The 12,391-nt window shown below is 33.9% G+C and overlaps 1 protein-coding gene across 1 annotated transcript; it reads left to right on the forward strand.

Moving 5' to 3' along the window:
• The first annotated feature begins 1,682 nt into the window (after window positions 1-1,682).
• LOC107798512 (putative protein phosphatase 2C 63) lies at window positions 1,683-4,862 on the forward strand. The gene is made up of 4 exons (XM_016621517.2): window positions 1,683-2,241; window positions 2,837-3,210; window positions 3,702-3,938; window positions 4,330-4,862. Exons 1-4 carry the CDS (start codon window positions 1,986-1,988, stop codon window positions 4,579-4,581), a joined length of 1,119 nt encoding a protein of 372 aa, XP_016477003.2. The 5' UTR covers window positions 1,683-1,985; the 3' UTR covers window positions 4,582-4,862.
• Window positions 4,863-12,391: the final 7,529 nt, after the last annotated feature.

Raw genomic sequence — 12,391 nt, forward strand, 5'->3', positions numbered from 1 at the left:
ACACAACCGATGTTTATGTTTAATCAGATGCCAATAAATTATTAAAAAAACAAACTAGTGCATAGTTATTCTTCATCCGTAGTAAAATTTCATTTATATTTTCTGTCTTTAAAAAATTAATCTCTACTCAATGTACTCATAGACATACTGCTCAAAACATTCTTGTGCTTCTTTCTTATTCTAAAAATTACAAAATAAATACATAGGTCCAACATGTCCTTATTTTCTTTTCCAATTTACTCTATATTAATTTTTCACCGCAAGTATTAAATGATATTAGTTGGTCTTCTTTGGGTCCTTGAAAGTTTTATTAAAGAAACTTTAACGAACAACATGTGAACTTTTTAATATTCTAGTTTACAAGTATTTGGTTACCAAAATCGGATTGCATTGACTGGTAGTTAAGGCAACAATTATGGCGTGAACGGAGGAAAGAAATGTAAGATTTCCAACTTAGAGCACACCGAGTAAGGAAAATTTGACTTGGTATTTGTAAAATATTAGATGTGAAAGAGAAAAATAAAGGAATACATTGTGTCTCTTTCTACAAATCCATAGATTATTGTGTCTCTTTCTACAAATCCATAAATTATGAAGCATTATTACACTTGATATTTTCCACTACGCCTTCGAATCTTTGAATTCCATAAAAGGCTACAAAATATTACATTTATAAAAACTTCATTAGTTAATATTTCTTTTTAAAAGAACTTTATTACAACAACAATAACAAACTCAGTGTAGCCCCACAAGCAAAGTATGAAGATGGTAGCGTGTATGCCGTTTTACTCCTACCTTGTGAATAGTGGTTGCAAAATGGTTAAAAGAAAACAGTTAACCACCCATATTATCCGCTAAAAAATAGGTTGGATAATGAATATTTTAAAAACGGGTCAAATATGGATAAGAACCATATTATCCATTTGGAAAATGGATAACTAATGAGTAACCATGGATAACCAATGAGTCTAACTTTTACATTTGTAAAGCCTCAAATTGGGAGTTCCTCAAGTTAGGGAGACTAAGAATTATCCCAAAAGTGATTATATGCAAGAAATCATGGATAATATGGGTACGGTTAACCCGTTTTTTATTCGTATTAAATATGGGACGAGTCGGATAATTGATCCATTTTTATTACCCGTTTTTGACCTGAACCATATCCGATCCGACCCGCCCGTTTGCCACTCCTACTTGTGAAGATAAATATGTTATTTTCGATAGACCCTCAGCCTAGGAGAAATATAGTCATATCATTTGTTGAAAAGAAAAAAATAACGTATAGATCATGAAAGGAAATAGAAGAACTATCTTTAATTATTTGACATGAGCCGATGGTCTATTGGAAATAACATCTTTGTCCTCGGAAGATAGGGGTAAGGTCTGCGTACGCATTACCCTTCTCAGATCTCACAATGTGAGATAATACTAAGTATGTTGTTGTTGTAATTGTTTGACATATTTTTAATTTATTAAAGAACTCAAAATTTTCTACTATGAAATGGAATAACATTATAAATATTTTGGAGCTGTGTAAGATCTGCTTATGTGGACTATGGATAACTAAGAAATGGAACATGTTAGTCATGGTTAATGACTAGCAACTGACATGGCACAAAGAAAACGGATAAAAGCATTTGCCTTAGTATTTGTACGAGTAGTTTTCTACAAAGAAAAGAAACGCGTAAAGGGTAGGTTCTGATTTTTCCCGTGTCTTCATTTGTACGCGGTTTTTCCCCTTGACTCTCTCTATACTCTTTTATTAACTAATCGCTCGCTCTCTTCTTCCACTTTTTATTTTCTTCCTTTTTCTCTCTCTTTCTTTCCATATTCTTTCTCACACAATTCATCAAACACCTTTCAATCAACCCAAAAACACACAGTAAACGGAGAACGTAATCGCGGGTTTTAATTTAGCCCGATTGTAATTGATTTATCGACCTAACGCTGATTTGATTTAATTGATTGATTAACCGAAGAAAAAGATGATGAGATTATGTTATAGGCCATTGGAAAGGTGTTTAGGGAGGCGGAGCGGAGATGGGCTATTGTGGCATACGGAATTGAAGCCGCATGCCTCCGGCGACTTTTCAATGGCGGTGGTTCAGGCTAATTCCTCTCTAGAAGACCAAAGTCAAGTCCTTACTTCTCCTTCGGCTACCTATGTTGGTGTCTATGATGGCCATGGCGGCCCTGAAGCTTCCCGTTTCGTCAATAGACACCTCTTCCCTTATTTGCACAGTACGTTATTTAATATGCTCTATTTATTTTCTTTCTCTCTTTCCTCTGATTTTCATCTCTTGTGTGGGTTATTTTTCTATTTCTTCAATCTGGTGTTTCTGCTTCTTGTTAATTTGTGTGTATGATCTGGTCTAAAAGAAAAAAAGACAATTTTGATTATGTACTTTGTTTTAGGTCTTCAACAGTTGTGTCCATTTTAATTTTAATGTTTTCACTTCTTTTTCTGGTTGACAGCTCAAAGGTTGCTCTTCTACGTCTCTTTGTAAATAAATTAGAGAAAAAAGAAGGTTGCTCTTGTATATTAACATGAATCGTATGGTCTATCTCCAATCCTGCGATTGCATATTCTCGGGTTGAATAAAGCATCAACTAAACCCAGTATATATTACACAAGTATATAACTTGAAAATTTACTAAAATTTTACCAATATTAAATCTGAACCCATAATTTCTGAAGTACAATGAGTTTAATGCTAAATATCTTGAAGGTCCAACCCATCAAATTTAAATCTTAGATCTGCCTCTGCATGCTTAATAAATGAGTACTTTTCTTCTTTGCTATTAGTATAATTTCTTTGCTTTCAATTTGGTGTAGAATTCCAGAAAGAGCAAGGGCGTTTAACATCAGAGGTGATAAAGAGGGCATTTAATGCTACAGAAGAGGATTTTATTCGATTGGTGAAGCAATCATTGCCTTTAATGCCGAAGATTGCTTCAGTTGGGTCATGTTGTTTGGTGGGTGCTATTTCAGGTAGTGAATTATACGTAGCTAATTTAGGAGACTCTAGGGCAGTTCTTGGACGTAGAGGTTTTGATGGGGAGAAAAGTAAAGTGGTTGCAGAAAGGTTATCGACTGATCATAATGTTTCGTGTGAGAAGGTGCGGAAAGAGGTTGAATCACTTCATCCTGATGATTCATCTATAGTGGTATACTGTCGAGGAGTTTGGAGAGTTAAAGGCATAATTCAGGTGAGCTTACTTATTTGCTGCTTTAAAACCAATTCTATCTACTTGCTTGTTGAATGACCTAAGCATTTTTGTTTGAACTAGGTTGCTTTGAATAATGTCAAATCTGAATACTGCAAAGTCGCAATATTTGTTTCTTCTAGGTGCTTACTTATGTCTTTGTATCTGGTTATTGTACTTCTTTTCTATATCCTTGCTTTATGTGTTGCGTGGTTCATTTAAGTGAACTGCATTTTGGAGTTCTCTGGTTTTCCATGCTTTTCTTTTTTCTTTTTTTTTGAAAAGTAAAAGCACAACTTACAGGAGCTTGCTTCTGAGATTCCCATTTATCTTGGTTATGCACAACTCATAGCTGTAACCTCAAAATGTTGCATACTTTTAAAGACCATGATTTTCAAGGAAAGATACTTACACATAGCACATTTTGTCTGTAGCCTCTAGAACTTTGTCATTATGAATGTGCGACAAAGATACTTACACATGGCACTTTGCAGGTCTCTAGATCTATTGGAGATGCCTATCTCAAGAAACCTGAGTTAAACAGGGATCCTGTCTTTCAACAATATGGAAATCCTGTTCCTTTGAAGCGGGCTGTACTGACAGCAGAACCTTCTATTGTTACAAGAAAACTTAGACCGCATGACTTATTTGTGATATTTGCTTCTGATGGCCTCTGGGAACACCTAAGCGATGAAGCAGCTGTGGAAATAGTCTTTAAAAACCCAAGAGCTGTAAGTTAACATTTCTTTCATTGTTGTTTTCTATGGACAAGATGTGGAAATAGTTTTTAGAAACCCATGTTTGCTTCATTTTTATTATTAGTGTCTAAGTAGCCATATATTTCGTTTTGCATTTCGGCCAAGCTACTAGCTATATTGGGCTGTTAATACAGTCGGAACTCAAGTCTATTTAACCTGGGAGGGGATTGAAATGGCTTTGCTGACATTCTTGTTTAAGTCGTCTGAGCACATTTGAGATCAGCTACTCGATTAGATGTAGATATCTTTGTTAAGATATGGGAGTGATTCTTTATAAATTTGTTTATTTTGATCCAAGAAATGTAACATGGCACTTGAATTTTATACAATCATGAACTGATCTTTTGGTTTGGTGTCCTTGCAGGGAATAGCTAAGAGATTGGTGGGAGCAGCCCTTAAGGAGGCTGCTAAGAAGAGGGAGATGAGGTACAAGGACATAAAGAAGATAGAGAAGGGGATTAGGCGTCATTTCCACGATGACATAACAGTTATAGTGATCTATCTTGATCACCAGAAGAGCTCTTTCCACTCCAAAAGCACTGTTGGCTGTATCACTGCGCCTGTGGACATCTCGTCCTATCATTCAGATGGTGTTGCAGATGAACCAAGTGGTTAAGAGTTTCTTAAACAGCCAATATAGCCCCTCGGCGCAGTGTATAATGGATACAGTAGGATTTTAGTAGTGAAAAGGAAACGATACGTGGAAAGAATACAGGGTTGTACATAAAATCACAGTTTTGGGTGGCTGGTTGAATGCATTACCAGCAGAAGCTTTCAGTTTTAGGAGCTGACCAAACAGATTTTTTTGTTTTTTCTTCTCTTTTTTTCATAAGATCAATAGTGTAATGGAGGCCCATGATTTTGAGTTGAAGCAAGTTTTTCATTACTTTATAGTTATCCCAAAGTTTTCTGAAATCCGACATTTCCAGGTTCTCTGTGGAATGGTACTGAACTTAAATAAAAATGAAAAGCAGATCTTCTCTTCAGAAACGAAAAGGTTAATTAAAGACTTCCTCTGCAGTTTCAGTGCTGTGGTTTCTTCCTTTGGAATTTGCACCAATCTTTTGTTGTTCATTAGTATAGGTTTAGGTCTGTAACTTAAGAGTTACCTAATACTCCTATTTTGTAAAGAATAATCACCAGTAATTTTTTCTCTCGCCAATCACCAGTAATAAGTGGTTTCTAAAATATGTTCATCTAATAGAATAACCTTTTTCTCGATTCATTAAATATGAGAATTAGTATCCATTTAGGCTCTCTGCACTGTACATAAGCGGAGTTATTTTCCATTTCTAGATGCTCAAGGAGAAAGTACTATTATGCAGCATAAGAGGAACTGATTTCCATGATCATTTACCCCGGAATAGTTACAAAAGTTTCCTGCATTTTTATTACCAATTTTCGGTGAAAAAGACCATATAACTAAATTCAATATCTTTGCGGCACAATTCGGAAGAGCAGGAACTTTCAGCTGTTCTAATAATAGGGCGGATGTAGCATATACTCCACGGCTTCAATGAACCAATAACTTTTGACGAAGAGTAAAAATTTATATGTAAAAATCCATTAAAATTACAAAAATAGTAGATATGAACTAGGGCGACAAACATGCGGATCGGGTCGGGTCGGAGATGGACGGGTCAAACGAGTAATGAAAAACAGACAAATTATTCTACCCGACCCATATTTAATACGGATAAAAAATGGGTTAACTAGCGGATAATATGAGTAACAATATTATCCATGACTTCTTGAATATGATCAGTTTTGTGAGAATTCCTAGTCTCCAAACTTGAGGAATCCAAATTTGAGAATTTACAAATGTAAAAGTTAAACCCATTAGTTATCCATTGGTTATCCATTTTCTAAATGGATAATATGGTTCTTATATATATTTGACCAATTTTTATAAAGTTCATTATCCAATCCATTTTTTAGTGGATAATATGAGTGATTAACTGTTTTCTTTTAACCATTTTGCCACCACTAATTATGACCCATGCCTTTAAAAATATAATGGATTCAATACTAAAAGTTTTAAAAATTGAATCCAGAGGGCTTAAATCCTGGATCCGCTTCCGTTAATAAGACCCAAAGGTGCAAGAAAGTGCTATAGCGCCATCAATTATGTTGAACACATTGCAAATGGTTCTGCCAAATTATTTAATTATGTGCTCGGGGTTCCCTTTATACAGAAGCGGACCTAAGTTACGGGTTGAGGGGTCACGGGATCCCGTTAGCCTCAGCAAAAACTCTGTATATATCTATACATATAGAGACGGGACCCCTCAAATATTTTATTTGTGACCCCAAAAATTAGAAAGGGGAATGGCAGAGGTGGTTGTTCGGGGCAGTTTTGTTTCATCCTTTGTTGGATGATGCGGGTTTGATACCCAACTTCAGTGTCTTCTCCTCCTTTCTGTTTTTGTTCTTTTTTCTTCCTATCTATTTTTGTTCTTTTTTCTCCCCATCTATTTTTGTTCTTTTTTCTCCTCCTTTCTATTTATATTTGATAGCAAACTACTTTATTTTTTATTTTTATCTTTTTTTGAATTCAATTATAGTTTACTACTAATACATAATAGTCAATTTAATTAATTTTATTCCTTTTCAAATATCCCCCTTAAATTTAAAAGCCTCAAATTGCACAAATTGCAACATATCGCTCCCCTTAAATCCTATCTATTTTTGTTCCTTTTTCTCCTCCTGTCTATTTTTGTTCTTTTTTCTCCTCCTTTCTATTTATATTTGATAGCAAACTACTTTATTTTTTACTTTATCTTTTTTTGAATTCAATAATAGTTTACTACTAATATATAATAGTCAATTTAATTAACTTTATTCCTTTTCAAGTATCCCCCTTAAATTTAAAAGCCTCAAATTGCAAAGTATCGTTCCACAAATAGAAAAATACAAATCATTTGGGCACAAATCTTCTTCAACAACTACTTTGACACCGTCTCGACAATGACAACTAAGAGAGACTCTTCTTCATTTCTTTGACTATTAACATTCTCTTAATCTTAATTTCTTTAGTAAGTTTTTGATAATTTAAAGTTTGAGCGCCCTTTTGATCACTGCCCCCTTTTTTTAAATTAAAAAGCTAGAAATTTCAAAGTGTGAAACATGCATAATCAAACACCTTCCTATCCTATAACACCTATTTTGCGAAAAAAATTCTCTCTGTGTGTGGTGCTTTCTTTTTCTTTAGAACTTCTTGTTTATACTTGTATGATAAGTCATTAAAATCATTAAGTTTTCAAAGAGTTGCACGCCAGATTTTATCGCTAGTGATAAGCATACGATGGTGCCCCCGTTATGCTCAAATTCTAGGTCCGTCTCTGCCTTTATATCAACCTCATGTTAACATTAAGGGTTAATACTGCATACTGATCCTAGTTTATTCAAAAATTAGTTAATTTTTCCACGCTATATTAATACATTTATTGAATGTGGTTGCTCATCCTAGGATACTCAGATTGAAGAGAACAACCTCGACTTTAAGTGGATCTGGAAAAGTAACACCCTGAACAAACTAAAATACTTCATGTGGTTGCTCACCCTCAATAGACTCCCAACAGCCACTTTTCTAGCAAAACGTAATATCTGCGCATCTGACATCTGCACCATATGTGGAACTGAAAAGGAGGACATAAAACACATGCTCTTCTATTGCACCCACTCAAAAGAAATCTGGAGGCAATGTCACATAAAACACAATTACCCACCTTCGGATAATGAACTCTCTACTTTTTACTGGCTAAAGCATCAACTAAACTCGAACAAGCGCTATAATCAATACATCACTTGGCCTGTCTTCTTACCTTTCCTCCTATGGTACTTATGGACCACTAGAAATGAAAAGATATTTCACAAAAGCAGCCCATATCCTAAAATTAGCAAAGTAATCAATAGTAGCCAATAATTCCTTTTTCTAAGCAATTGGAGTCCTATCCGGACACCAAAAAGAACCATTCTCATTAAATGGCAACTACCTGACATAGGAACCTTCAAACTAAACATAGATGGATCTTGCTTAGGTAACCCAGGTAGGGGGGTATAGGAGGGATTTTTAGAGATAGCAATGGAAACTGGATACAAGGATTCAATATGGGATTTGCCTACGCTACGAATATCTAAATGGAAGCCATGTCCCTATTACAAGGCTTAAAACTAGTCATCCAAAAGAGACTAACCCCTTTAGTCATTGAAACGGACTGTGAGGAACTTATCAACCTGATAAACAATGATAATTGCCTTTATCAAAATATTATTGATGATTGTAGGTTCCTATTATTTGAGGCGGGCACGCCATCCTTGAAGCATGCATTCAGAGAAACTAATGGAGTAGCGGACACCTTAGCCAAGAATGGATGCAGCCTAGACTCTTTTGCTAATTTAATGTTGTATTATTATCTGCCTGTATTTGCTATTTCAGTTTTTGATAGAGATGAGATAGGCACTGCGTGGCCTAGACAAATCGCATGTTGTAATGACTACTAAGTTTTTGTGTTCTAAATAAATGTCTTTATTTACCAAAAAAAAAAAAAATCCAGTTAAAAGCACAGTATACCTTTTTCTTTTTGTATGTGAGAGTTCTCGTGGAACAACCAATCAATGAAGTTTACTTTTATTTTATAGAGAAAAGGAATAACGTATCAATGATGTTAATATTTCATTTTATAAAATTACAAAAATTAACGGAAGGCCTCTCCTTTTCCTTCTTGTTTAGATATTGTTCGCTTCCCTTCTTGTTTGAATGTTGTGCATAAGAATTTATTTGTGCGTTGCGATCAATAAAAAATCTAAGTATGACTAAATGATTAGTGTCATAAATTTTGTACGACGAAGTTTTACTAATCAAGCACCTTTTCATTATTCTGCCATATCTTCACGACTCTTGATTATCTCATACATAAAAGTTGTGACAAAAATAATCTATTAAAAAAATCAGCATTTGAGTGAAAAAATAGAAGAAATAAACAATAATGTAAAACAGAGGAAAGAAACGGTGGTGTTCCATTTGGAGAATGTAGATGTCCCCCGTTAATTATTTTTAGTTTAAGTTCTGATCATGTTGCAAGAACAATTCTTTTATTTTAAAAATTAAAAACATAAAAGAAAAGTGAAATCAAAAAAGAAAAAGAAGAGAACCCAAAAGGAAAAAGATTAGAAATCAAGAAATGGATATCCTCTGTGACAGAATCCAATTAAAAGGTAAAAAATAGCACGGGCTAGCCAGTTTTCGGACTGGTCATTCAGAAATAGCTAGCGTTTGCAAAGTCATTGAAAAATAGCCACAATTTTGCTGCAACACGGATAGTTCCAGTATAATATACTGGATATCAGTTCACTTGTGTATGAACTTCCAGCATATTATGCTGGAACTCCAACACGCTGAAAGTTCCAGTATATTATGTTGGACCGATATATTATACCGGAACTCCAGTATATTATACTGGAGTTCCAGCATAGATATACTGGAACTCTAGTATAATATAATGGAATTCCAGTATATTATATTGGAGTATTTTTTTGGATTTTAAACGGTGTTTTCGTTCATATTTATCTTTATATTAAAAGTGGCTAAATTTTGATTATTTTTGGAACTGTGGTTATTTTTGAATGACCACTTATAAATCTGGCTATTTTTTAATTTCTCCCAATTAAAATATCTGATATATACTTACAAAGATTTTCTTCCATTAAGAAAAATCCTCTTGAGTCCAAAATGTACAAAAAGAACAAAAGGGCGAAGCTATGTTGGTCCAATGATGGTCAATTGAACACCTTTCGCCGAAAAATTATACTATGTATAAAGTAAAATATTGTTTGTTATTGATTAAAAAAAGACTTTGAACACCCTTGCATAGCCCACTGGCAAATGATGTTCAAAATTTAAACACCCTTATTGAATTCTCTAGCTTCGCCACTAATACAATATTTTCTAAGAAGCTGGTAATGCCGTATTCGCCTTCATATCACGCAATGTCACCGCTGTCACCTTCTCCATATTGTTGTTGCTTTTGCACCCCATTGCCCATTCATGTTGCTTTTCATCTTTCTCTTTCATTAGAGTAAAATTCAGAAAACATGAGACTTACCATAGAAGAGTTCAAATAGTAGAGTTATTTTTTTGGCTTCAACCCTATTTCGTATCATGGCTTCTTCTCTTCTTTGATTGATGGCGTAAAAATGTGAGCTAAACCCTTGAATCTGCTCTAGTAAGATTTACTGCTACCTCATACGTCTTATTTCACAATCTCAATATGTTGAGCCTTTTAATATAGTTATTGTTAAACAACATAAACTCAGCATGATTTTACAAGTAGGGTCTGAAGAGAATAAGGCGTACGCAAACATCACCCCTATCTTGTGTGGGATAGAAATGTTATTTTCGATCTCAAGGGAAAAAATACTAAAAAAAAAAAGTATTGCTGGCAAAAAGAGTAAAGATAGGGGTAGCAGATGGCAAAAATAAGACTAAAAAGTTGTGATAAAAATACTAAAAAAAAAAGTATTGCTGACAAACATAAGACTAAAAAGTTGTGATAAAAATACTAAAAAAAAAAGTATTGCTGGCAAAAAGAGTAAAGAAATGATCAAAGTAAAAGAAACATTAGCAATAATAAAATTGAAGAATAAGATAATACTAGAAAATAAAAATAATACTGATAAATATAAGAGGTAGCAGATGTTAGTAAATCTATTCAAAAAATAAAAAATCTGAGAAGCAAAGAAATGTTAGGTTAACAAATAAAACACAAAATAATTTCGAGCCCACAAGTTGCGTGTGTGTTCTTAAGGAATTTAATCCCATCATAGTTGCTCAAAGTTTTGGATTAATTTCTCCCAAGATAGAACGGAATAACTATTTTGTAATACTGTCAATTGAAATTACAGAACTTCAGCGAACTCAATAAACTGGGCAAATCACATTTGACACTTATGTTTGTTTTGGAAAACAATGCAAAGAAGAGGAGAAAGATTTCAAAATTTTGTGTGTATAAAAATGAGACAAAACCTTTCAATTTAAAAACAATGAAAGGGTGAGACGAAGAGATGCTACCCAAAAGGTGCCTCTTTTATTTCTCATTCACATCCTTTTAAAAAAAACTAACAATCCTCGATATGAATGGAGAATGGCAATATGTATAAAAATATGCAAACAACTGTGTGATTCAAATAAAGATTAATCACATTTGGATATGTAGGTTTTCCTTTAAAATTTTCGTAGTGAACTTATATCGGATATACTCGGTTAACGGGTATATTTGATATCTTTGAACTGTCAAATTTTGGTGTATACCTAGACAATCAAAAGTCACACAATCAACCCATAATAATCTTGGTACTCATTGTTGTGTTCGTTTCAGTCATGAAAACCATCTCGTTCATAAGTGCATAGAGAACTAGCCTTACAGAATTCTGCTTGAAGTGGCTTACACTTCGCACTTACAAATGTGTTATCACGTAGATACACTATTTGATATAACTCGTATCAAACATAGAAATCATTAAAAAGTCTTAACATTTATCCTTGGTACTGAACATTGCCTCATCACGAGAATAAACCAAAATTTTATTTGATAACGTTGAATCGTCATTAATGATCTTATTTGATCTACTTAAACTTAGATCTTGGGATCTCCAGTCTTCTAGATAGAGCTACAGCCACAATGACATGCCTCGGCCATAGTCTAATTCCACTTGATGATCTCTCAACTACTTCGATAGTTAGCCCTTTTATAAGTAGATCCATCATATTATCGCTTGACTTCATGTACTCAATTATGATAATTCCCCTAAAGAGTAGTTGCCTAATTATTTTTTGTTTTTGTTCTATATGACAAGGTTTTATGTTATACATAATTCTCCTAGCCCTTTCTATTGTCTCTTGACCATCGCAATATATATATATAGGTGCCAACAATTTGGACCTATATGGAATATCTTACCAGAAATTTCGGAGCCATTCAACTTCTCTACTGGCCTTATCTACAATAATAAACTCAGCCTCCATTGTCGGGCAATGTATATTTGTTAGGATGATTTCCAAGACATCACTCCTCTATTAACTGTACAAGTATATCCACTTGTACATTTAGAAACAGTCGAACTAGTAATCTTATTTGTATCACTATACCCCCTCTATTATCGTGGGATACTTATTATAGTGCAAAACATAAATATGTGTGCATATTTCAAATATCTCAAAACTAGTTTCATTGTCATGACAGTTCAATGCAAACTTCCTTATATCATCAACTAATACATCTCGACTTTTTATTGCATATCAGATTATTGACTACACTTATATAGTAATATTATATTATAACAACAGTTGGAATGGTTGGCATCAGTTGTAGCCACAACTTTGTAATATCTAATACATTTCGCAACCATTCCGCTTTTTTTTTTTTGCA

Source organism: Nicotiana tabacum, chromosome 18 (genome assembly GCF_000715075.1).
Source record: "Nicotiana tabacum cultivar K326 chromosome 18, ASM71507v2, whole genome shotgun sequence".
NCBI classification, from domain to species: domain Eukaryota; kingdom Viridiplantae; phylum Streptophyta; class Magnoliopsida; order Solanales; family Solanaceae; genus Nicotiana; species Nicotiana tabacum.

Bases quoted from the DNA above. Each gene is read 5' to 3' on its own strand.
- LOC107798512 (XM_016621517.2), top strand. From the start codon at position 1,986: ATGATGAGATTATGTTATAGGCCATTGGAAAGGTGTTTAGGGAGGCGG. The intron at 2,242-2,836 runs GTACGTTATTTA...AATTTGGTGTAG, and splicing joins CCTCTTCCCTTATTTGCACA to AATTCCAGAAAGAGCAAGGG. The intron at 3,939-4,329 runs GTAAGTTAACAT...GTGTCCTTGCAG, and splicing joins TCTTTAAAAACCCAAGAGCT to GGAATAGCTAAGAGATTGGT.